Source organism: Tiliqua scincoides, chromosome 2 (genome assembly GCF_035046505.1).
Source record: "Tiliqua scincoides isolate rTilSci1 chromosome 2, rTilSci1.hap2, whole genome shotgun sequence".
In the NCBI taxonomy this organism is placed as follows: Eukaryota; Metazoa; Chordata; class Lepidosauria; order Squamata; family Scincidae; genus Tiliqua; species Tiliqua scincoides.
The window spans coordinates 184,197,471-184,224,928 of NC_089822.1; the positions used below are offsets into that span (position 1 = coordinate 184,197,471).

General features: G+C 42.5%; 1 protein-coding gene across 2 annotated transcripts in view; it reads left to right on the forward strand.

The window, feature by feature from the left end:
* The first annotated feature begins 220 nt into the window (after positions 1-220).
* Positions 221-27,458, forward strand: part of SEPTIN8 (septin 8) — a 68,328-nt gene continuing 41,090 nt past the window's right edge. For both annotated transcript variants that reach the window (XM_066617201.1, XM_066617202.1), the window contains exon 1: positions 221-472. In XM_066617201.1, coding sequence (XP_066473298.1) covers positions 443-472 — 30 coding nt within the window. In that variant the 5' untranslated portion in view covers positions 221-442. The remainder of the gene's footprint in view (positions 473-27,458) is intronic.

Below are 27,458 nucleotides of genomic sequence, written 5' to 3' on the forward strand. Positions count from 1 at the left end.
GTAAGTCCCATTATAATCAATGGGGCTTGGTCCCAGGAAAGTGTGGATAGGATTGCAGCCTATTAACACGTACATACAGGAAAAAAAAATTTTCCCTTATGCACATGGTGGCCCAAAGGAGGCAGGAACTACAGTTCCCAGCATCCCTCCCACGAAATGCTGGTTCGCAGCAATTAGGCAATTGCTGCGGAAGATGCTTCTCGCGCTGCAGGGACTGGGCTGCGGCGCCCTTTGAAGTGCCGGCTCCCTGGCGCGCGCTGGCATCGCATAGCTGGCTGCACCCAGGACGAGGGCGGCGCCCCACCACCTACCCAGCCCAGCCCCTGCCCAGCCCGCGAGGGGGCGTTTCCAGGAAGTGGCCATATTGGATTCATTCAGTGGCAGCAGTCCTGGGAGGGGAGCAGCTGGTTCCCTGCCAGACGCCTCTTGCACCTCTCCAGCCATGGCTGCTACGGACCTGGAGCGCTTCTCGGTGAGCAGCAGCAGGAGGACCAGGCTTTTGCAGAGGGGCAGGGGAAGCGGCGAGGGCACCGCGCACTCTCCCCCCAGCCGAGCAGCGCAGGGCGGCTGGCTGCTGCATTGCCAGCTCTGCCCATGGAAAGTTTGGGCACAGACCCTCTCCGGGCTGCAGTTCCTCCCTTGGAGGCTCGTTCACAGGGACCTTCCCTGGTAGGAAGTCTCCTTCTCCGGCACTAGACCTGGCGCCTGAGCACCCTCCGGAATGCGGGCTAGTAGTGCCCGCTGCTGCGTGCCCGTCCCCAGGCACGCTGTGGTGCGGGGGGGCAGACAGCAGAGGTTTACACCGCTCCTTCTGGATATGTTTGGGTTCGTGGGTGGCCACTCATATCCTTGAGTGACTCTGCGGGTGTGTTTGTTTGCAGGACCAAGAGATGGTCGGTGGGGAGGCAGGACTCCCAGGGATGTCATGCTTAGACCTGGAAGGTGTATTGGCTGCAGCTTGCGTGGCCTGGGCCCAAAGGTGGGACACCCACCCACCAACCCCCCAGCTTTCTCCTCCTCTCCAGTTAAGAGGGTCTGAGGTCCACTAGAGTAGAATTTTGCTTTGCCTTGCCCTGCAGTATTTCTCTGGCTCGCTCAGCTTAGTCCTGCAGCAGGATCAGATCAACAGCTGGACTTCACCAATAATTCTAGGCATACTTGCAGCGCAGGCTTATGCATGGCTACTTGGCAGTATACCTAATTGTTTGGAATGGGGCCTACTCCCAAGTAAGTGCATGTTGCAAAGTAAATCTCATTGAAAATAATACAGTACAGGCTTTTAAAGAAGCTGTAAGTGTGGGTGTGTTGGGATGGCATGTCTCTTTAATTGCAAAGAGTCGTTCAAAGTGGGATGGTCTGAATTTAAATAGGGCTCGCCTGGGTTTGGAGATTATGCCTTTAATATCTTCTTGGTCAGAGTAGGGTGGTCTGCTGATCATCAGAAAGGTTACCCTCAGTTGGCTGTAGAGAAGTGTGTGTGATTTTGAATTGTGCTCCAAGGATCTATAGAGCATTCCCATTGACACAATGTAACAATGTTATATAAATACTGTACACCATTTCTATTGAAGCCCCACTTGAGGCAACTCATGTTCTTGATTAGCAATGATAGTAGAGCGTAGTCCCTGTATTGTGGTGTTCTGGACATGAGATTATACAACACAATTTAAATAACACAAGCAAAAACCTTTATTAGCTTAGAATTCCACAAGTGGTTCCTCAGTCTGTGAGGCTATGTGCAAGATCGGAGTTAACTCAGGATGCATGAATGAAACTTGATGTTATCCATGGTGCATTTATAGTAACTGATTTATGTGCTTTCGCTCTCTGTATGTGGCCCTTTTTATTTAGCTTTGTGAAAGAATGGGATTTCTTTCTTCCCACAGAATCTTGGGCTGCTCCAGTTTTATATACGTCATAAATTCTGCTTGATGTTTACAAAAACAAGCAGCTTTTTTTCTCTAGGAATTAAATTTTTGCAAGCTGATTGTTAAGCTACTGAGTGCACCATTATCTTATCTAGAGCACAGACAATGTTTTGTTTGAGTTGCCAGATGTCTTTGGCCATTGCAAATCCTTAATTGTATAAATGTTGGCATCTAAACAAGACAGAAGCTAGGGGTGGCTTTCTAAGCCAACCCTGTGGGTGTCTCTGAATGGTAAAATCAATTAAAGGTTGATTTGCACATTTATAAAGCACATACTAAACTGTGCCTTGCTGTGTGTTTGAAGCCTCAGATGGAAACTTTGGAGTGTGCTCTGTATCCTGATGTACTGAGTCTGAAAGAACTGATTATAATCTTATAGAGAAGAGTTGTATACATAGTACACAGCTGCTTGTATATACACTGTGTATAACTGTTGAATCTCATTGCCCTCAATGAAAGACATTGGTACACTAATCAGATGCTGCCTTGTACTATATGTGCATGGCTACTCAGTTGTAATGTGGCCTACATGGGCTTTTAATTGGTGCTGATTTTCACAATCTTTTTCTCTTGCCATCCCATGACAAAAGCAATATGTGAAACTCTGGGTTGCCTAACACACACTTTGATTTATGGTTGCCACACAAGCAGCAAGTTGGATTTTAGATACTGTCTTCTTCTTTGGATTCTTTCATAGGATCCCAGTTCTTGAAGTGAATTTGAGCAGTGAGATCCGTTAAAAGCGCCATAAAGTGGCAGAAAACTTTGTGATTTGGTTTTTTTATTGCTTTCAAAAAAGCTGGGTTTAAAAAAATGATTGGTTTCATGATTAAGGCTGCGGTCCTGTACAACCAGCTCCATGAGGTCAAGCCCTTTGGTCAGGCAGCAGATTGATGGGGGGCACCCATCTCTGATGTACTTGCTTCCGCTGCACCGTTCTTCTCCTTTTGCTCCCTGGATTGGGAAAGGAAGATGGAGAGGAAGAAGAAATGTAGAGGGGAAGGTAGTGAGACATAACATTGGAGAGTCGGAGGAGCAGGGGCTGGCACCTCATTGGGTAAAAGGGCAGCATTTGGCATGGTGTGTCAGAAGGTCTTGGGCTGTCCTGTGTACAATCTTACCTGGAATTTAAATTCCACTGAGTTCAGTGGAGCTACTTCTGAGTAGGCTTGAACAGGACCATGCTGTAAAGCAACTGCTGTTCTGGCTAGCCTGGTATATTGACCATGCACATCCCTTTTGGGCAATAATTGCGCACTATGTGCTTCCTTGATCACAACTTTCTCATGTTTATTCAGATGTTAAGTTTCCTTAGCATGGTTCTCTGAAATTGCTGTAAGGCTGTATGCGTGCTGAGAACATCTGATGTTATGAACTAAAGTTACCACCCTGTATTCTGGAACATCTAGTATGAAGAATGATTTCCGTACTCTCTGGGAATTAATGTTGATTAAAGAGGAGCACATTCTTTGGAGGATGGTGACCTTAAGAATATCTGAGCCATATTGTTGCTAGGGCCAGTTCTGGTTGTCTGTCCCTGTGGCAGAAGGGATCATAGCAAGTTTTATAAGAGTTAATATTCTAAGGAAAAAATTCAGGAGGGTTTTTGCAATGGTAATTGTGTCTATGCACAGGACACAGTCAGAAGCCGAATGCCTTAGTCCAGTGAGTTGAGATGAATGGAGATTACTACTTCTGATGATTGGATCTTACTTGGAGTTCTGGTCTGGGGAGAAAGAGTGCTGCAGTATGGCAGAAACGGATGTTTTGTGGCATCACCTTCATCCAATGAGCATATTCATTGGCATCATTCAATAGGCATATTCCACTGAATGGGTGAAGCAGACTGAGAAGGTGAATTCGTATTTGGTCATGATTTCCCAATGTGTATACAATGCATGTAAATGCAATGAAATAAATGTGTGTGCTCTTAGTTCATGTGATAATCTATAGGCAGCTTTCACAATTTTGCCTATGTGGTGAGGCCTTCCATGCAGGCAATAATTGAAGCACCTCGAAGAGAAAGATAGCCTAAGGTGAAAATGAAACAATGCAACTGGTTAGCTGGAGTGCAGTAGATGATTCAGTAGAGGTGCTTGGTCTACACTTACTGGAAGACAATATAGAAGCCAGTTTTCAGTCTTGTAAGTAGTCGTTCATCTTCAGGGGATCAGACTGGAAAGTGTAACAGACATTTGTTCTTTCAGTCCATGAATAAATAACACAGACAAGTAGACAGACAGACCAATAATTTTTGGTTTTTTGCTGGTTATTAAGTAACTTAGTAGTAGTTCTTATTTGTGCAACTGATTTCAGGGTGGTCAAACTGTCCACCCAGAAATGGAGTGTGTGTGTGGAAACTAAGCATAAGGAAGGTGAGCTTCTACTCTGGTGCATATTGTGGTTTATGGAGCAAAGTATTCTAGGCTGTAGTTCGGAACAGAGTAGAGTGAGAAATGGAACTGCAAGGGATAGGCCATCTTCCCAGTATTATTCCCTTCTTTGTATACTCTGAGAGAACTGAATGCCTATTAATCAGTTTGTATGTGAGAAGATAAAGAGCTATGGACGTGGTAGTGAGTACAAAATCTGTCATTGTGTCTAGGTAGCTTGAGCTCCACTGACAAAGGACTTTGGGAATATGGGGATGCTATGCATAGTGCCTCATTGGACCCTAGGGATCCCTAAACATATGGGGCCCTCCCACAGCCATAATTATGGTGGCATTTCACTAGGCAGAATAAATGGTTGCAGCACCACCAATTGGAGAGAGTGCAGCTTACCATTCATTATGGGTGTTGAAGCCACATGCTGCCATTGACATACAGAGAACAAAAATAAACCGAGTTAAAGGGTTTTGTTAAAACAGCAAGCTCAGATCCATTTGTATGCCAATTTGATGGTGGTGCTTTGAAAAGTTGCCAGAAGCTTGCTTTCAGTGGTTACTGTATTTCCATCAAGGGTAATTAGCTCCAAAGAAAATTGTTCCAGTGCTAACTTTTAAAACACTTGGAGCAGAAAAATACTGAAAAATCTAAAACACAATTTACATGAGGAGAGTAGAGCTGGCAATGCATGATATGTAATTGCTACCAGAAGTTTTGCTGGATGGAGTCTGTGTAGGTTTAAAGCTTACTGGTGGTAGTGTTCAAAGCCTTGCACTGTATTTTATTGTGCAGTTGTTCTAAAGGAATTAAATAACAAAGGACTTGGTACCTCTCTGCTCTGGGAATTGCTCAACTTCCTAAGCAAATACAATGATGGTAGCAGGACTAATGTTTGTGCTCACAGTGGTTCTCAAACTTTTTGCACCAGGACCCATTTTTTAGAATGACAGTCTGTCAGGACCCACCAGAAGTGATGTCATAGCTGAAAGCAACATAAAGCAGGAAAATGTTTATTGCCTTCCCAAGACAAGATCAAATTAAGCAATTTCTGCACAAAGCTGCATATACGCAATAGGGATCAAATATGTACACCTGTAGACTGGGCAGAAATGGGTTAAATAAACTAAAAGTTTACTTACGGTTCAAAAATTTATTTAAAATGAAGAATCTCCTAATCTCGCAAGCAGTTGCTGATCTGTTTTCTTAAAAAAATTCCCGAACATCCCAAAAGGTTGCAATCCTATCCACTTTTACCCAGGAGTAAGCCCCATTGACTATCATTGTTAAAAGCATATACATAGTAGCCTGTTAATGTACAAATCTGTAACATTTCTCCCAGTGAAGTCACATACTATGGTAGCATCAAGTCTAAAATATTAAAAATAAAATACATATTGAAATGAATGGGAACGCACCTAGTGAGTCTCAACCCATAATATGAGAGAAACTCTACTAACATATACTTGTTCTATTCCTAGGTAGCATATTGCTTTCTCCCACCCTCAGAATTCTTCTGCATCAAGAATGTTCTGCTTTGGTGTTATTCTGGGGCAGGGGTGTCCAAAGTTTTTGGCAGGAGGGCCACATCAGCTCTCTGACACTGTGTCGGGGGCCGGGGGGAAAAAAGAATTAATTTACATTTAAAATTTGAATACATTTGCATAAGTTTACATAAATGAATATATTAAAGATGAACATATGAATGAATGAGGGTCTTGCAATAGCTTAATGCCTATAAAAGGCCTTGCACAAAGCAAGGCTGGCCTTTCCTTTGCTGCCACTGCTGCATCACAGATGTGAAAGAGCAAGCAATGGAGGGGGCTCTCATCCCACAGCTCACACAAGAAGTCAAACAGTCGCCCTCACGCTGAGAGAAGTTGCGTTGGGCCAGTGTGGGCTTCAACAAATCTCCGGAGGGCCAGAGGCTCATTGAAGACTGGGGTCTCCCTGAGGGCCACATTGAGAGGCCTCGAGGGCCGCAAGTGGCCCCCGGGCCGGGGTTTGGGCACCCCTGTTCTGGGGCTATAGATTCTGAGGACTTTCAGCCTGGTATCTTGTACACTTTACACAAGTGAACTGGCCTCTATCCCTTATTATTTGTAGCAACTTTCTAACCACTCGGCTTATCCCTTGAGAACCTTGGAGTTTAAAATTGGATAGCCATGAAGATGCCCCGTTCAAAATAAATGTGACACAGCTCAGTTAGTTGATTTTGCAGTGGATGGGGGCCTCTGGAACAAATGCCAAGTTGAGAATTGGGCATTACTTTCCATATAATACTTGAACGGGCTGCTGGTCAGAAAAACTTGGAGGCAGATTGTGAAGAATAAATGTGATTCATTTGAGTTTTATGAAATTACATTATAAGTTGTTTGCTACTTAGGATATGTGTGAAATAGAGACACAGCATCTAAAATGAAATGTAGGTACCCTCTTTCCCCTCTGCTGGTTAGTATGTAGAACACCATTATCAGGAGCACCAGTGTGCCTGTGACCTTAATGCTAGTTTCTGGTAGAGCAGATCAATGATAATTAGTGATGTGACTGAGCTCAAACAATCCTGTACAGCTATGAAGCTCACCGCATGATGGTTCATGATGGTTTGGTCAACCTAATTCATCTTGTAGGGCTGTTGTGAAGATAGCAATGCTACAACAATTGGCGATTTCATTTAGATATTTACTAAATAGCTTGTTGCCTGAGGTTGCATTCTTTTGCACACTTGGGAGTAAAGCCCATTGACCATATATAGAATTGGACTGCAGCAGAGGATAGCAGGCTCTGATTTAGAGACTGTGGATTTGGTGTTTGACTTTGCAGTCCTTTAGGCTGAGGACTTATACTAATGAAAAGAAATTCACTATAGGCAGTGCTTACAGTGCAAGCAGGCTGTTTGCAGCTGTGCACCTACTTCTGCTGGTAGGAGCCAAGGCAGTCACCAGTTTTGATGTCTTCATCTTTGTTACCATCATTGGTAAATGTATAGATGGCGTTTTTGCCGTGGAATTTTGACTCTGGCATCTTGTTTAATTTTCCCACTATCAACCCATTTCTAATTCTCATTGTTGCCCGCTGCTGATCAGAAGCATAGAAAAACTAAGCGGGCCTGTTTAAATGCTCTCACACTGTGTGCACGTCTTTAGTCGGCACTAAGAACTAATGCATCAAGAAGAATGCTAGAAATCTGCTTTTGGGGAGTTGATTTGTTTTTGTTCAGAAACATTTCATGCAGTCTCCCACGTGGAGTGGTTTTGTCCAGGAACTTGTGCACCATGTGGTTCTGCTGATAATGTAACTTGGTTCTTAATTTTAGCCATGGCTCATGAGCCATAAAACACGTGGAGTAATAAAGAGCAAAGCTGTTTGTATTTCTGTTTGACTAGGAAACCACCCCTACCGGAGTGTGGTGTATGTTCTTTAAAATAACGCATTATTATGTCAGTGTATCTTAAATCAGCTAAATAGCTTTGGTTATTGTTGTTGCTACTTAGCCATTTCTTGCTTAATTTTAAATATTTATTTAAAAAGATTTATATACCACATTTCCTATAAATAAAAACACATGACTAAAGCATTAAAAACAATTAAGCAATACAAGATTGAACAGTGTGGATAAAAATATTTTATAAAAAACCAGCAACAACATAAAAGTCTTGGCATAAAAGCAGCTACAGAAGTTAAAAAGTGTCCCTGAAAAGTTCTTTGCTCCTCAAAAGCCAAATGAATTAAGTTTTTTAATCCCTTTGGAAACCATATAAGGAAGGGACTGTTCTCAAATATTCTGGTAACTTGTTCCAGAAACAAAGTGCTGCCACTGAAAAGGTCCTGCACCTTGCGGCCATCTCCTTGGTTTTGGATAGTGGTGGTATCCTAAGCAGGGCCCTAAAGGATGTGCAGGGTTTTATGGAAGAAGGTGGTCCTTGAGGAATATAATGGTCCTATGCCATATGGGGCTTTAATACACCTTGAATTGGGCTCAGAACCCCAGTGACCAACAGAGCTGTTGCATTGTGTGCTAACTGCAGCTTTCAAACCATTTTCAAGGGTAGCCCCACAGAGTGCATTACAGTAGTCTAAATATGCCACTAGGATATGAACCACCACAATAAGTTCTGACTGACTTGGATATGGTTTCGGGTAATGCACCAGCCAAAGCTGGGCAAAAGTCTCTCTGGCCACAGATGCCACTTGACCATCCAGGGACGGTTGTGAATCCAAGAGTACTCCCAGGCTGTGAACCTGCTCTTTCAGAGGAAGTGCTTCTCCATATGCAGCAAGTAGTAGATCTAAAACCTTTGTTGTGGCCTTCTGGATCGGAAGGACCTCTGTCTTGTCTGGATTTAATTGTAGTAACTGAAATGTTGTGGGCAATAAAGTGATACTATGTCTATTGTTCTGCATGTTGAACGGCTAACCTTGAACTGTGTTGGGCTGCATTTTTTGCAACAAGTTCCCCTCATCTTCCTACCAACAGAATCCATTTTTACCTCTATTTTTGTTTACAAAGCCATTCTTCACAACCAAATAGCCTTTTAGAGTCACACAATTTTAAACTGCTAAGAACAAATCCTTTTAAAAATTTATTTTACTTGCAGTTTGCCAGTTCTGCCCAGTAACAGAGATACAATATGTTACTTGTGTGTGGGAGTTCTGAACTTCTTTTTAAGTGTGAGTGATCAGTGAATTCAAAGCTGTAGTTGGAAAAACAAGCAATTCTCCAAATACCAGGCCTGTCTGCATGACCTACAAAGCAGTAGCATGTGATATCCTGGAGAATGAAGTTTGAGTCATAAATGAATATCCAGCACTTAAGATCTAATTGAAGATCTCATTGTCATTATTTAGTGACGGAGTTGGAAGTATGAACTGGATGCATTTAAAGTAATTGTGTATTAAGGTCATGGATGGTAATATGAAGTAGCTCTCTGTGATGTTTGATCTTAATCTGATCTTGGTGTCTTCTTCCTTGAAGCTTTGGATAATCTCTGAAGACTAAAGCAACAGGGATCCAGAGTGGTAGATCCAGTACTATAGTCAACACTTAATTTGAGCCAGGCTCAGGAGACTTTGCATCTAAACCCTATCTTCAGTGCCATGATGGAACCCTGGAATATGAGGAGCAACAAAGGAGAATGCCTCTGGGTGTATGCAGAGTGCCTCATTATGCTTTCTTATCCCTTTCCTACATGGAAACTTGCTTAGGTTTCCATGTGTGAAAGGCAAAGCTGCTGCCTACAGCAGGGTCTTGCTCCCATTTTTCCCATGGGGCAGCTGTCTTGTGCATGCATTAGCCTTAGTGTGCTTAGAAGACAACCACTAATTTGTGGGTCCTTTATTTAACTTATCACTTTTCCTTGCCAACTTTTGACACTTCGAACACACAGCTCCATGTTAGATTGTGTGGCTTTTTGTTTGTTTCTTTGGAAAGCTGCCACCACTTCCTGGGTTATGTTTAAAACAAACCAACCTTTCTTCTGCTGAACTCAAAATATGACTGAAGGAGCTATTTATACGAAACTGGCAAGCAGTGTTGGACAAACCAGGGATCTGGGCTTGTTTGGCTAGACTGTGTCAAGCCCAAGAGCGCTAATGAAGTTTGTGTTTTGCCCCCAACTGCCGAGCTTGGTGTGAAGCTTTTAGATGACAGGGTGTTCTTGGCAAAGACAGGAGTTAGAAAAAACACTTCAAAAACTTTACCAGCGATTGGAGCAACAGTGTGAGAATGGGTCATGTGCTGCTCTGTTCTTATTTCATAACAGACCACAACTGTGAAATGTTCCATGCAGCTTTGCTGTGGGAAAGGAGACTGCTGTGATTTCCCATTTGAATGATTTTGGAATTGGTTTGTGATGCTTTCTACCTAACAAAAAATGTAGGGCAAAGAATCTCTTCCCTAAAGGAGTTAAGCCAGAACCCACTGAGCCTTTTAAGAGTTGTGTTCTTAAGCTTTTCCCCACTTTCAGAATAGTTTGTTTTTACCTCAGTTCTCTTTTGAGCTTAGGTGGCATCAAATGTACCATTGCACATAATGGGGAATGGCCAAGAATATTAGTAATGGAAGGGGAAATGGCAGTGGCTTCTCCTATAGCTCGTTCTGCCACAGAAACGGGACTGCAGAAGAGGTAGCTGAGTTTTAATGATGAGAAAAGGCTGCCAAATGCAGCAGAGATGCCAAGCAGATGTTACCCATTTTAGCTGAACTACACATGAAGCAGATGGAAATGCACATGAGCACTTTACTATGAAACAAAAAAAGAAACTGATACAATTCTAGCTACAAATAAAGCATCTTGGCTCTTCCACAAATATTCAGAAAAGTATACTATTGAGCACAGATTGCCATCTTCATTCAGAGGCCCACTGTTTGGTATATTGAAGATTAAATTACAAAAAGTGCTGTGCGCAACTAGCGTGATGATGGGTGTTCCCCAATAAGAGCCATCGTGTGTGTCTCTGAAAGATGTGGGAAGAAAATTGAAACCAATCCTGTTGGGCTGCTCAAATTCTGGCTGGTCTTGGAACCAGCCAAAATCTGTAGGACTTTAATTGGAGACCTTAATTTTAGGACTTTAATTGGAGATTTTAGACTGGCACCCAGATCTGTGGGTCAGTATTTTTTAAATACATTTGTACTCGGCCCATTCTTCATGGAGTTCAGCGTAGTGTACATAGGGCTACTGTGGGGAATTAAATGGGTTATGACCCAGTGAGGCAGGAGTGGATCTGATATTGGATAGAATTTGGGGGTGCTGAGAATACTTCAAGGGTGTATTGCAAGGTCAAGAAGGGTTAACCCTCTGAGCTTGGTGCTGAATTAGAGGTGGGGGTTGTCTTTGCAGTTTGTATTCCTGAGGCATTCAGGGCATCTCAAAGCTGAGACAGTGTTGTGAGCTTGGGACAAGGATGCTAGACTGGCAAGAGAGTAGTCACTATGGTGAATGGATTTGTAGATTTCTCTTTGGTACACCTGCCTTAATGCAATTGTACTGTATCAATAGTGCATTTGGAGTTCAGTCTTTGTGCTATAACTTCCAAGGATTCATAGTGTCTCTGTAGTAATCTTCTGGGGAAGAAGGGAACTAAACAGAAATTGGTATTGAGCAGTGATTCTACTTTGAGAATCTCAGCTTTCTGTGTTAAAGATGTTTAAAAGGATTGCAAATATGGGGTTCAAGAAATGTGAAAGCAATTCCTGTAGAAACTCAGCAACAAAGACAGGGGAGGGCAGAGAAACAGGATTTTCCCACAGATCAGAGGGTGTTACCTCTATGCCTTTTTTACATTCCTTCTAGCAGAAATGAATTATTCAAAATAAGCAAACTTGCTTAACCTGTATACTTTTGCAGAACTCTTAAATAAGCTTTCCTCAGGCCTGAATTTGTGGGTTTGGTTTTATTTTATCTATCTGTATTTGATGGGATGAGCGCATGCTTTGTACTGGCATCTTCAGTCAGGACTTAGAGGGACTCCCTACCTGAAATCCTGGAGAGCTGCCACCAGCCATTGCAGGCAGTACTTGGCTAGATGAGCCAAAGGTTTAACTTGGTAGACGGCAGCTTCATATGTTGTATCCCAGGTGAACACTTTCATATAACTTTAGTCATTGGGCTTCACATGCAGGGACATGCATCCCCGTTTGCGTTAGTGTGACATAATGAATAGAACTTCAGATTTGGAATGGTGGAACTTGGGTGTGTAGACCCCCCACACTCAGCCAGGAAAGGATAAAATGGGATAGCCTTATGTATAGTCTCTGAACTCCATGCTTTAGCTTTTTTGTTCAGTCCATGTGATGCTGGGGGGGGGGGGGAGAGAGAACAAACAGGCAAGTCCCACCCACCCCTACACTTACATGCTCTTGAAGGATACCCAGCATTTTAAATCACAGGAAGGATATGTCATTGCAAACATGCTGCATATTGTGGGGGGCTGGGCTTTGTAAGCTCATGGGGCTGGGACTTGCTGATGCTTTCTTGCTTCCCCCCTCCCCCAGCGTAGCCTTTGAAGAGGCAAAAATGGTCTGCATAGGGCTATGGGCAGAGTGCAAGTGTGACAGATAAATGGGCCTCTAGTTCTGAGTTTCCAAAGAATTATTTAATATTACAGTTAATGATATTGGGCTGTTAAATCTTCAATTTTGTGCATGTGTGTGATGTATAAACATGGTACCCTTAAATTGTTGATAAATAATTGTTGACGGTGATGAGGGGTTTGACTGCTTTAGGAACTGAGACGATCAGCAACTTGTTGGTGTTACTGACTGGGTCTTTCAGTTCTGAGGCCAGACACTGTTTTCCTTTCTCAGAGCTATGCTCATGTGGGGAATGGAATTCTTGCGCTGCTGAAATGGTGAACTTTCTCATCCCTTAAGGTCATTCTGAAGGAAATGTCTTTCATTTTTTGGTCTCATGGTTTCCTTCTGTTATCGTTGACTTCTCAAAGCACAATTTGTGTTCCCAGAAGTGTATTTTGTGGCGGCTGCAGCAGGGGCCTTGTTCATTTAGTGGCCCATTTTATTCAGAATGCAGATAGAGACTTCTGCATGGAGGAGCATTCAAATTATCTACATATACATGTACAAAACAAGTGCTTTGGGGAGATGGCTCTCTTAAGTGAACCCCTGCTATCCAAGCAAAGATGCTGGTTCTTAATTGCTGGGTCACTTATGTTTAGCAGCAAGTGTTCCCAGCACAGTGTCCTTCCCAGGGGTGGTTGTTTGTATCTCCCTTCTTTATTTTTAGACTGAGAGCCCTTTGGGGCAGGAGTTCTTCTCATTTGTTCTTCTACTTAAACCGCTTTGAGAACTTTTTTGTAGTTGACAAGTGGCATATAAATATTTTCAACAATAATATGTGCAGGGATTTTTTCTGTATGGAAGACGATCTAAATCATGTGAGTCTGCAGGCCAGGCACGAGTTTATCCCCTTGGTGAGAACTAAGCTGGAGTAAACTTTCCTTTTCCTCACAGAAAAGGAATTGTAACACAGTTTTAAGGCAAAAGTCAGAGTGCATGGACAATTCCATGGACAAGTGGCAAGCTCTTTCACAAGTCCATAGAAATGTGCCAGTTTCCCCTGCTCTGCTGCATTGCATGTAGGATCCCCCTCCCTTGAGAGCCACATCTCAAGTGACATCAGGGATCAGAACAGAAATCTTACATGAACGGAAAACTGTGCAAAGCCCTTTGGACCACAGCAAGTAATCTGCCCATCTCCCTGAACTGTGAGGCGTTTCATTTTGATGTGTTTTGGGAAGAGACTGCAGTGCAAAATTCCTCACAATGTATAAATGCTTAACTGATTTCAAATAGTGGAATTGGATAGTTATTGCTGTCCTACTTATATCTGGAGGTGGGCGATTGTTGCATTGCACTCAAACCTGCTACAGAAATTAAAAATTAACCAACTGTTTAAAAATGTGTGTATGGGGTGTGTACTTAACTCTTCTGTCTTATGAATGGTATGAGCAACTTGGGAGAGCATTTGCTTCTTGACTCAGTAGTTATTTCTTTCCCAAGTTTGAATTTTTATTATCTTGACCATCTTTGAAGATTTGTTTGGCAAAGATGTTCTTGAAGACTGAGCAAGCCAGCATGCTGCTTCATGCTTGGGCAAAGATAAGTGAAGCAGTGCTTGTTTTAAAAGGGATTAAATGCAGGTCATTTTGACTATATGCATGTAGAGTAGAACATTTGTCTTCCACTGCGAACGTGTAGGGTGGAGAAGCAGGAACTATAATATTTTTTTGAGTTTTTATCCCATCCTTAATCCAAAAAGCTCAAGGTAACAGGAGGTGGTTCTATTGTTTCAGTAACATTATCAAACAGGCTGAGAGAGAAGTGACTGGTCCAGGATAATCTTCTGAGCTTTGTGACTGTGAGGTAATTTGAGCCCAGGTTTCCCCATTCCAATACCTTCATCCTCTGCATTGACACTGACTTTCAAGAGAAGCTGTTTGAAGCATAAACACTAGCTGGTATGGGAGGGAATGTATTAACATAGCTCTAGTGTAATGGTTCCCAAACGTTTTAGCACTGGAACCTACTCTTTAACATGGTGCTCTGTTGGGACCTATCTAGATATATGAGACTTTTAAAAATCTAGAAAGATAAATTTTTATTTACAAGTAGTAACAAGCAGGAAAAAGACACTCAAAATCTTATCTCTTTATACATATTTGCACAGGCTTGCAAACTGCAGGAGCTGAGCTGTTTGCAAAGCAGTTGGCAGTTTTCTGATTTTTTGATTAACCTCAGGGCTTGAGGCAGTTATGTTTGCTTTCCATCACCTGTGTTTTAACTGGAGAGTCTCCTCCATGACCCACCAAAAATTGGGTCGCGACCCACTAGTGGGACCTCATCCACAGTTTGGGAACTGCTCTAGTGTGAAAAGCAACCCACCTGCATTTAATTATTATGATTATCCCTAGATTGTCTGCCCCCCCATTCAGCAGTATCCCCTTTTTATTGTATCATCATATTTGCACTATGGCTCTGAGGCTTTAACATAGCCATTTTCAACCACTGTGCTGTGGCACACTGGTGTGCCGTGAGTGGTCCACAGCTGTGCCACAAAAATTTGGGGGGAAAGTCATTTATTAATAGGGCTGATGGAAGATGTGAGCCCCCACTTGGCAGCATGGTGTGCCTTGTCAATTATCAAAAACCTGGTGGTGTGTCTTGACCATTTTAGTGCCTTGTCAGTGCCATGAGATGGAAAAGATTGAAAATCACTGCTTTAACATGAGAGACTTGGAATATCAACCTGAGGCCAAATGGCATGTGTCGGGCAGCTCCTTGGTCTTTCTTCATGAAGGAATTCTTAAACAAAGTGATGTAGTGAAGCTGAAACTATGAGAAGATTTCTGGGAAGGGGTTGGTTAACCCTTTCCCTCTTGTCCGCTGGAAATTGCTGCTGCCCCCAAGTTTTCCCATTGGGAAAAGGGCTGGAGTAGTTTCTTTGCAGGTGGAAAGTCCCAGGTTCTGTCTGACATCTCCAGGTAGGAAAGTCTCTTGCCTGAGCCCTACTTCCACTAAGTGTGTTGTGGACTGAGCCCTACTTCCACTAAGTGTGTTGTGGACTGAGCCCTACCTCCACCAAGTGTGTTGTGGACAGGAAGAAATGACTAAACTTCAAAGGTTGTGTGTTGCACAACAGAAGATGAAAGAATTATTTAACAAGCTAAGCAAACTAATACCAGGTCTGTTGTGCAGATTCTAGTGTCACACAGAAATCGTACTCTAGTTCTGCCTATTAGTTTGAACAGTCTACCATTTCTTGGCTGTCTGCATGTTCTGAGCAAATAAGTGGTACAGCTCTCTTTGAGCTTTACCGCTTTGGACTGTAGGTGGGAGACACTGTGTTCAAATGCTTTCTGCAGCATGAAAGCATAGCAAATGCTTTCAACATAGCAGAAAATGCCCTGCTGCATTCTCATTCAGCAATATCCCTTTACTGTGTTGTGATCCCAGGATGTGAGAACAAATTCAGGTGTGAGGAATAAGAAACTAAAAACCAGTGAACCAAAGTGAACTTTCTCAAACTTTTGTAGCTATCATGGAACAAAGAGTAAGGGAGCAGCATGGACATCTTCAGCTATACACATTGGAGCTAAAATGCATGTACATAGCTAGAGTGTGGCAATGTTGCTGCTGTCTTAGTGTAATGTGAAAAATCAAGTGATTATCAAGTACAATTTAAAAAACACTATTGTCATGAGGGATATAAGGTTCAGACATGTAGTCAAGTAACCTGAGGGGAAATGAGCTAAATTACAATTAAATTTTGAAGGAGTATCCTTTCAACAGTAAAGTTGTCTGAAGAACTGAACCATTTGACAGTGGTTATGTGAAAAAATTCAGTCTCCAGGAGGAGGAGCAAAGACTGTGGCTGCTTGTGAAATGGGCCCTAGACCCCTCTTGCCAACTAGTCTGACCAAATCTAGCATCGTTAACCAGAGAACCCCCAAAAAAGGCTTGGTTCATTAGAGGTTTAACTATTAAGTAGCTGCTATTTGCTGTTTAATTTATGTGCATGTTGCAGTTTGCTTACATTTTTCCTTCTACAGTATAGTAGGTAAATGTTGTTGTTTTTTTGTCAGTAAGAAGCAGCATCCTGCAATGGCCTCACCCATATTATGTGTCCAGAAGTAAATGTTTCAAATTCATGGTGCCACCTCATTGTTTAGGGCTGTGCGTGGAAGGGAAGGTGTGTGTTTGTCAGATTTCTCCATTGGCCATTTTAAATTCGAGCTACACAGGTTTGTCTTGGTTTAAGAAGGCAGCGGAAAGAAGATGGGAGTGGTGTGGAGATCAAGACAGACCTTTGGAAAGGAGTCTGTAGAAGGGAGGTGGTGTTGTAAAGGAGGGCTGTTTGTGAAATGAAACCCAAATCTCTTCTGTTCATGGCTTTGGCAAATTGTGCTTAAGGACTCGGTTCTGGGTCTTTCCTGTACATATATATTTCGTTCTTTTTACATTCAGCAAAGCTTTGTGAGCTGTGTTTCTGTTTCCCATTTCTTCGATTCACTTCTTGTCTGCCTGCCTAGTATTTGTTCCAGCTTGCTCAGTAAAAGCCATAATGATTGACTTGCCTTCCACACGGATGCTGGAACTGTTGAAGAGAAGATATTTTAGCCTGCAAAAAAAGTCCAGTTTTGAATTACTTTCTATATTGGCCTCACAGAAGTGCTTTGTAAAGGTCAGAGAGTGGCACAGCTAGCAATGCTTCTGCCAAGCATCTGCTCTGCCAAGAAGAGGCAAAGATTTCTCTGGTGACGTTTGCAGTTGTGCCCATTAACAAGCAGAATGTAAAAAGTTTATCGTTAAAATATGCTCTTAAAGGAAACTAAGTAATCAGTGGAAACTTGTGGTTCATTATCTTCATTTGCATTCATTGTGAAACTGACTCAAACTTTGCTGCATAGATGGTTGGAATGGAAAGTTTAAGAAGAGCTGGATATTTATGGTGCTTCATAGTCACAAAGATGTGTGAACGTGTGTGGTGATTGTGGAGAGGCGAGTCTGAAAAGTTAGCTAGTGTCTATGCTTATCAGTCTGATCATTCAGGAAATGCATAGAATTTTTAGGCTGCAGTTCTATGCACGCTTACATGGGCATAACTTCTATTGACTTCATTAGGACTTACTTCTGATTAGTTAGAGGATGGTGCTGCAGAACAGCCTGAAGCCACAGCTACACAAAATTTGAGGGAACTTTATGCTGCTGCACAGCACACTTCAACAAAATCAGCATTGCAAATGTTGTTCAGGCTCCCTTCTTTCCTCCTTTCTGATTTGCATTCTGGGATTGTATTGCAAGTGAACAAACTGGAGAAAATGTAATTCTTCCTGTGTTCTAATTTAAAGTGTCCCACAATCTGTCCCACTTGGCTACTGTGTCGCTCAACACAGATCTCTTCTAGACAGCCTAGACTAGGTTTTTAAAAATGTATGAAAGTACTTGTTCCTTTAGAACACTGTAATAGACCAGTTACTTGAAACAGCTTTGGAATGACTTTTTGCATAAAGTTAGCATTCTTGGCTGAAAGCTGATTTCTGAATGGAAACTGGGCCTACTTCTCAGGAGGATGTCCACCTGGGCTTGTATCACTTCAAACAGCAGGTGGGGACTTGCATATTTAAATACTGCTTTTTACAAAAATACTGCCTACTTTTAGAAGAGTGGGAGTAAGCTAGGTTATAACTCTTCTCCCTGATATCTACCATAGATGGCTCAAATTATCACTTTGCCTTATCTCTGGGTCAATCAGAGGGCAGAGCCTTTCAACTCTGAAAAGTTTCATTTCTCAAGCAGCAAGCAGGCATAGCTCTTTAGAAGCAATTTGTTTCTACAGCAACTGGGAAATTCCAGCCAAAGTTAACCTTTTATTCTCCTTTCTTCTGCTGCAGCCTGGTTCTGCAGCCTGTTTTTTTTTCTTTCTTTTCAACACCAGGATGGGATCTTCCTTTCCATTTGAAGCAAAGTCCCAGGCTACGATTCAATGCACCATTACTTAAGAATAACACCCAGGGAAAGCAGTGGGTCTACATCTGAGTAAAAAGGGTTGCAAATATATGCAGCTGCACCTCTCTGCTGTGAATTGAATTGCACACTCCCAGTTATGTGTTATGGGTTGTATGTTGGATGTAGAGCTTCTGTCTTAACACACCAGACACCTTAAAGGTGGATTTGATTCATGGATCTCCTGCAGTGGTTCCCAACCTTTTTCACTTGCATATCCCTTGGCAGCCCATTTCCATAAACTGTACCCTTCCTATTAGCAAAATGTTTGTAATTAATAATACAGGCCCTCATCTCTTCTGTATGAAAGCCCAGACTTCATGTATTCATCACATATTTTCTCTTTTCATCTGTTTGAAGAGCAGAAGACTCTGTCTTTGCACTGTTTTGCACCAGAAGTGTGCTGAGAAATTCTGGGCGATTGATCACTTTCCATATTATGTTTCAGCTTTTTTACTGTGCTGGTTTTCAATCACTGGTTCATACATTAATTGATGACCAAAAACTAGCTATTGGTGGGGCTTTCACAGCCAATTAACTACCTCCCTTCCTGCCTTGCTGGTCCTTGCAAGGCATTCCTGTCTTGCAAGGCATTCTGGAGCAGGACCTGCCCTTTTCTACTGTTATGCCATTCTTTTTCAAGTACCCCTAAAGGTCCTATTGAGTGTCCCTGGGAGCGCATGATTACCAGGCTGGGAAGCACTGTTTTACTGGTATGTTGTTTACAGTGCAGTTACTCTGATAGTGTATACAAAAAGGTGGTGAAGACCAAAATTTAAAAAGAATAAAAATGTATCTTATGATTTTACTATGTTTTTAATAAATTAGAGACTGTACAGTTCTTAGGTAACCATTAGTGGTAGGTTATTTTTCAGGATCTGGCCTTGGGTAAAATCAGACAAAACTATAGTCAGACACCCCCCTAAGTTTAACACCCCTTATCCAAGGGTCATAGAAAATTCCATGATTGTTGGCTCAAAACCTGCCCTTGACTTATCTGTGGGATCGGCTTATAGGTGAGTAACTGCGGTATTTTTCCTGAGTGGAAGTCGGGGAGAAGGATTTTATCTGGGCTTGCTCCCAGACATGCCAGTTTTGCATGTGCAGTGGATCTGTGTGTGTGTGTGTGTGTGTGTGTGTGTGAGAGAGAGAGAGAGTGTGTGTGTGTGTGTGTACACACACATGTGCAGAGAACCATGTAGTCTTGACCATGTAGTCTTGACCATGTAGTCTGAAAAGATACAGTGCAGACAAAAGGTTTGCTACCTCAGTGACAATTAGAGTTGATAGATGTGTGGTGCAATGCAACTAAATGCTATTGTGCCATTCCTAAACTGCTGTCGATCAGCAAACAGAGTAACTCTCAGTACATTTTAACAACTTGCAAAACCTCCCCACAGCTAAAGATCCTGCTTTCAAGCCTGCTCCAGTTTTGACCAGACCTGGTGACCTCCCTTGAATCCCCCCCCTTTTTACCACTATCTGTCTCTATTCTGGATGCCTTCCAGCTAGCTTAGAAGAATTGATGGAAAAGCAGAAGAGGCAGTCACAGCACGACAGCAGCGGGAATCTCTGGTGGCCACAGCAAGCTCCTGCAGTTCCATGGTCCAATCTTGGGCAATGGCACTGGAGACAGACCCCCCAGCTCACTGTTCTGTCTTACATCTTTCCTCCCCCATCCTCATTCTATCACTTTTCAAATAGAACAAGGATGGAGGAGGTAAGTGGGAGCAAGGCGAGGCAACTGCAGAGGTGGCCAATGCTATCTGTATATATCTGCCACCTACCCCACATCGCCTCATGAATGCACCAGGTCTTTATGCCTCTAACCAAGTTACTGTAGTGAACTCCTCTAGTCACAGCTTCTCTGTAGGTAGAGAAACTAGCTTGGAGCACAGAGAGTTGGAATGACTCAGATGTCTGAATCACTAGTGTTTACTCTAACATAGGTGGATGGGGATGAGGTAAGGGCTGGAGGAACTGCAAGCATCTCTAAAAATGCTCATGTAAACGAGGCTTGAGGTACTGAGGAGAAACTGTGCCAGATCTAGCTCTGGGCTCTCCCTGAGCTGTAGTGCAAGTAATGTAGTAATTGCGCCATTGGGCAACCTGCCAACATGGAGGGTCACATTGGCGATTCATCATGAGCCACAAAGCCATAGCTAATTAGTACATTTAGTTGCATGCAGTTAAAGTAACTAGCGCCTGTTACATTGGAAATGTTTCAGGAACTGCATACTACAGTCATTCTCAAGAGTTTTCTCTCCTGTGACAGGAATGACTCTTCAGTCCTCCTTGTCCCTCAGCTTCACTCTTGGTATTATGGTGATACCACACTGTCCAGTTACAGGGCTAAATGATTAGTGAGCTTATTCTAGTAGTTACTTTACAAGGCCTTGGTCTCATCCTGATAAAAATCCTTAGCTTCTCATGGCAATGGGGCTTTTCCCTGTCTTACCCAATAGCTCTTTCAGTACAATCTCTGCCAACTGTTTCATATTAAAAGAAGAAAATTGGCTTCCGCTTGTGGTCCTCTGTCGGTATGGCAGAGGACTGCTGCCATTGCAGTTTCTCAGTCAAGACTGAGTGTCTTGTTGCTAAAAAGATTACAAACGTCTGGGAATCTGTCGTACAAGGTTACATTAGTAGATCGCTGCTGAATCTGACAAACTCCTCCAGGATGTAGACAAATAGTCTTCTCCTTGTCATTGCTGTCCAACTACTGAAATTCAGAGGAGTATACCACTGAAACTGTGGTTGGCGTATAGCCATCCGATTAAGTAGCCATTGGTAAACTTATCCTCCATGAATTTTAGCTAATCCTCCTTTAAAGCTGTTCAGGCTAGTAACCATCAATATATCTTGTGACAGCGAATTCTGCACACTAAGGGCTGTTCATAGAAGCACTATTGATCTGTTCTGAATCTCCTGCCTATCAATTTCATTAAGCAGTGATTATTGGTTGATTTTATCTGTTGCGTTGTATTGTATTATCCAGTTATGCAACTGAATGTTACTATTGTAAGTAACATGAACCCAAATCAGTCAATAGCATTTCAGAAAGCTCTTTCTCTCTACGTGCTTACATTTAATTTTTGTAGCAGTACATGATGTAGTGCTTTGGAATTAAATTGGCCTCTGGTAAAAGGCTAGAAGTTATAATGTTGTTCATATGTCTGTCTTTTGGCCTACGTACTTCTGTCTTAGTTAAGGCACCCACTTAAGCATCACTTGGCATACTAGGCAAGATTCTTCTTGGCAACTTTAATGCTTTTCACAGGCATAGAGACAACTAATTTTCACCCAAGCTACAAGTTGGTGATGTTGCTGTACCGTAAAATTAATGCGGAAAGGCACACACTCACGCATATTGGGGAGCAGGTTGGCATAGCCACAGTTCTGCCTTGATCTAATGGAGCACTTTTGCTTCCATGCCCAGTCTGACACACCAAGGCAAGAACCTCTCTAGGGAACCCAGCATTTGGTATGCCTGTTTGTGACTCCTGCTTAGATTATGTGCTGAAGCAAGACGTAACGGAGAGAGATGGGTTGAGAACGGGTACCAATGTCAATTCCTTGCAGAAGGAAGGGGGTCTGTCTTTTCTTTCCCCTGCTTCTGAAATGCAACTTTAAGCCAGTTCATAGTTGGATCTAACTCCTTTTTCTCAGTCATGGGAATCCTCCCTCCCATGTGTGATGTTTACATAGGGGACGTGTAAGCACTGTACACACCCATACTTTCTGTTTTCTGCTGTATAATAGATGGATTTTGCTTTTATGATGTCAACTGCATCAGAGATGGAACATGCTTTTAGGAGCCAACTGTTAATATGAACAAACAACTCCTAAGTCTGTTCTCGGCCAGAAATATGTTCTTTTTCCACTCTTGAATAATGTGTATCAAGACTGCAGGCAAGAGAAATATAGGAATGGGGTCAAGCTGTACCTGTTAACTGTACTGTAACAATAACTGGTCACATTTCCTGGTGGGGGAATTGTAGAACCCCCCTGCTTTCACCACCCATTCAGACTGAGCGTGGTGCTCTAAATGTTCTAGGTTGCAGCTATGTTCTAATTGGGCACCTTGGGTGGCATTAACCAGGTCAGAGACTTTCTTAAATAGTCTATTTTAAAGTAATCAATGGATACTGTTGAGTGTGTTGGCTCTTGGGAGAGCTTTCTGTATGTATAATGTATATTTTAATTTTTAATGAGTTAATGTTTTCCTTTTTATGAAAAGCCTACAAACCTAGCTCCTTTAACATTTATTTATTCATTCATTGGTATATTTTTTCTTTCTTGGAATAACTTTGTATTTTTCTTTGCTTTGTGCAATGTCTTTTGTCTGCTGTGACTGGAAAAAGATGTCCATAGCTATGCAGTCATTCTATATAATGTAAATATTTGGGGTCAGATCCTTAGTATTCATAAGGCAGGTGAATAATTGGCACATGTAACTCTAAAGGTGGACCTGACATGCTGACTTCTTGAGGTTTAAAAAAGGCATGTATTATATAATTTGGGCAGTCTAATAATTGCAGTCAAGGAAACTTATGAAGTCCTTGAGCACCCTCAAACCAATTGCCTTAACATAGTTTGATGGCTCTTTAGCCAGTGTTGAATAAGAATACACACTGTGCCAAAGAAACTGAGAGATGTGTTTTCAGCATTTGCAGTATCTTGTGTCTTGAAGGCTCTTTAGCCAATTAGTGCAGCCAATGAATACAAAAGTACATCTGAGTAAAACTTAAGAATTAGAGTCACGTTTAATTCGACGCTATTAAGAATTAGAGTCCTACCCTGAGACTTCCAGTTTGATGCTTGAGTTCAAGTTCTGCTTTTTTATGGTGATTCAGCTGCAGCATAAAGATGCTTTGTGGCCTCCTATTGTCCCACCACCCACAAAACCAGCTCAATTTAGCAGAGCAGTTCTGCTCCAAGTAACTTCTATGTTGGCTTTCCTGCAGATATTGCACATACCAAGAGCGTTTTTGGAGCAGAACAGCAACAGCCTCTGCATGCGTGCTGGGGGAATTCTCTCCTTCTGTTCCTCCTCAGTTACTAGGATTGCATTGAAGGCCACTTCTGAATGTCTGCCAAGCTTCAGGTGCATCTTGTCAGGTGGTGTGGGGGCTGCTTTTGGAGGGGGGAGCCTTTGATGCTCTGCTGAGCTCACCAGGGTGCTTTCTGGAACATGGCCCAAATCGGGCATAAATTTTCACTGCATTTTTTCCCAGAGAAAGATACAAATTGGTAAAGTAATATGTTCTGTTGGTTCAGTTTTTATTGGTGTAGCAGCTAGCAGGCTGTCAAACTATTGTACTGTACTTGAATTCTTTGTTGGATAAAATGGAAAGAGTTCTAAACTACTGTTTAGATGGGGTGGGGGGGAGCAGTGATGCTGGTGTCTCTTTCCTTACCCCAAAGCTCCTCCAATACTAGCGTAACAATTAGTAGGCAATTCTCAAGGTATCAGTGCCTTGAGAATAAAGGCAGGCAGAGAGTTGCCATCCTCATAACTGAGAGGTAGGATTTCATGGGTAATTTCCCCCAAAACCTGTGTTATAGCATGTAGTCCAGAGTTTAGGACAACTGGGCAATCAGCCACCCACAGGCAGATAGAGCAGGGGTGGCCAATCTTTCAACTTTAGGGCTCCTGGACCTTCAACAGTTGTGTAGAAGGGGGAAGTTCAGCAGGTGCAGCTTATCTGTGAGAGCAATTGTAAATTGTCAAGGAGCCCTATAGTTGAAAGGTTGGCCATCCCTGAGTTAGAGGGTTAAAAGGTTAACTTATTGCAAAGAATGGGGGACTGGATAATACAAGGCAGAAAGATAAAACAAACAGCCTTGGAAAATAACTCGGGTGTTGGCAGTGCCAAGATGTGGATCTTTCAAAAAGAAAAAGAATGCAGGCAAACTTAAAAGCAAAATTTCATAATACACCTGAATTTCACTTTTCCTTAACTGGTACTTTCTCCAGCATTTGGTTTGTCACACCCCTCTAATCCCAAGGAGCAGGGCTGGCCTCGGGATTGGTGGGCCCAATGTGGGGTGTTTGCGGGGCTACCACTCACTAAGCAGCCTGAGCCTTACCTGAGGAGACCATCGCAGCTCAAAACTCCCCTGCAGGATGCAGTGCATGCCTGCGCATTGGTGTGGGTGCACCAATGCGGGGGTGGGGGAAAGGTAGGATTGGGCTACTGAAATCAATGTCACTAGTCCATTTGATTGTCAGCTCTACTTTCCCTGTAACCTGGTTTGGTGTGCTTGGATGCCCCATCACTGTTACAGGAAATGGCCCTATAGCTTATTGGTAGATCGTGTATTTGCATGCAAAAGATCCTGGGTTCAAAAGCTCCAGGTAAGACTGAGAGATCCTTGCCTGAAACCCTGGAGAGCCACTACCAGTCAGCACAGATGGACTGTATGAAACTGAGTGGCTCAAGGGTCTGACCCCCATATTAAGGGTGGTTCATGTGTGTCCATTTTAAGATCTTAAAGCTGGTTTGTTTTATCCTTATGGAAAATCAAAGTGCTTTTAGCACTGTGTTGCTGCTTTGACATAACAGACTAACTTTAAAATTTAAAGACATAAATGTGACACTTGTTTTCTCGGCTGTCTTGTGCTTAACTCATTTTAATTTCTCAAAGGGTTCATATAAAGGTTCCAAAAGCTGGAATATCTTTGGATGTCTTGAATTACAGAACCCCCTGTGTTTCTCTAAACTTGAGGCTCCAATCCTATATGCACTTTTCTGGGGGTAATCCCCATTGAACGCAGTGGAACTTACTTCTAAATAGATATGCCTAGGCTTGTGCTGTTAATAAGTTAGACTTGCCTCGTGAAGATTACAAATAGCTTTTTTCAGAGGTACTGGGAGATTTGGGCAAAAAAACTATAGATCATGTTTCTCAATGTTTGTCCTTCACTGTACCACTTTGCACGGCCCATCGATTGGAAGTACCACCAGAAGTAACTGGTGATGATGTCACCAGAGGCCAGAGACGACAATGGTAAGATGCTCAGGGCAGATGGGAGGGTTTTTTGAGTGTGTGTGAAGGGTACACTGGAGCTCTGCCCACTGAGCTGAGCCTCCTACTGCTGTTGCTGTGTTGTATTTCTGGTCCCGCTGCCAGGCGGGACCATCTGGAGGTTCTGTCGGTACCACTGACCACCACCTCCAAGTATCACGAGTGGTACGAGTGCCACTGGTTGAGAAATGCTGCTCTAAATCATTCTTAAGTTCTGCTGCAGGCTTAATTAGTGTTGGCAGTAAGCCTGAAGCGTGACCTCTATATTGTTTAAGAGGAAAAGGCTTTCTTAGATAATTTGCTTACTCTTTCTCTGATACGCATTGGTGGAATTAAAGATTCTCATTGACCCCAAGCAGCAGGAGATGCAGATGGGAAGCAATGGCCTTTCTAAATCCATATACTGTATTTATATGATTCTCATGAGTGGTGAGCAAAAGACTGAAAAAACATGTGCATCCTAACAGAAGGCTGTTTTTACAGCACAGTTCCCAAACTAATTAAGTTGCTATGGTCTTGGACCGAAAGTAGCTTATAATAAAGAGGTCATGCACCCAATCTATAGATTATGGCCTTCGTAGAAGGTTCAAATGCCTTCTTCTCCCCCATTTTAGTTCCTTTATGTAGCATGTTGAATAAGATGACCTGTTTTGCTTTCAGGCAATCTTATATTAGTTCAAAGATCGTAATATTTTGATGTGATGAGCTCCAGAAGGACCTCTTCAAACTAGGCAAATAGGCAAGTAAATGGAAAATGTGGTTTAGCGTAAATAAGGGTAAAGTAATGCACATTGGGGCAAAAATTCCCAGCTTCTTGTATATAATGGTGGGGGTCTGAATTGTTGGTACCTAACCAAGACAGGGGTATGGGGTCATGATTGGATACCTCAGTGAAAAAGTCTATCCTGTGTACGGCAGCTGTGAAGAAAACTAATTCCATGCTAGGGATCATTGAGAAAGGGACAGCGAATAAGAGTGCTTGTACTACTGCAACTCTCTCATACAGATCTGTGGTGTGGCCACACTGTGTACAGTTCTGGTCATCAGGACCCAAAAAGGATATTGTGGAACTAGAAAAGGTACAGAGAAGTACAGCCAGAATTATCAGGGGACTGGAGTACCTTCCCTATAGTGTTTGGGACTTTTTAGGTTAGAAAAAAGATGACTAAAGGAATGTGACGGAGACCTATAAAATCAGACGTGCTGTGGAGAAAGTAGATAGGGTGAAGGCTTTTTGCACCATAACACTGTGTGCCTCTGAATGCGGGAGAATGGATATATCCTTATCTCCTCAGAGCCTTCTTGTTGGCTACTGTATGAAACAGGATGCTGGACGGGGGGGGGGGGGGCTTTTGCCCTCTTCCATCAAGGCTTTTCTTATGTGTTTGAGGTGTGTGTGTGTATTTTTCTTCTGTCAAAACGTAGGAAAGCTTTTTGTTGGGGTTCTTGTTTGTCATAAAAGCCCCGATAGCTCTTTTTTCCCCTTGGTTCTGGAAGAAGAGCTTAACTCCCAAAGATTATCATACATGTCACTTAATAATAATAATATTATTATTAACAGTATTTATATACCGCTTTTCAACTAAAGTTCACAAAGTGGTTTACAGAGAAAAAAATCAAATAAATAATGGCTCCCTGACCCAAAAGGCTCACAATCTAAAAAGATGCAAAAGAACACCAGCAGACAGCCACTAGAAAAGACGCTGCTGGGGTGAGGTGGGCTACTTAGAATATTAGAAATAAATCCAACCAGAATAAAGTCCTCTTAAGTCCCATTGACCTCTGTGAGAGAGTTGAGGTTGTTCTTTTCTATTGAAATCAGTGGTACTTAAGTGCTTGCTTTGACTGGATCATGTGTTGGTTTAGTACTGCTTGTGCTTGACAAGCTGGTCAACATTTGGTGCTAGCAACTGAAGCTATCCATCCCTCATAAGATGGTTTTTCTGAATGCAAGTGTTTGTGGAAGTTTACTCCCACATCTGTAAACTTCTTGGGGCACTGGCTGCTTCTTCTGGAAGACATCCAGACTCTTTGAACCATGATTCACTCATAAGTGATTTGATTTTAGCTATAGGGAATGATTCAATAATA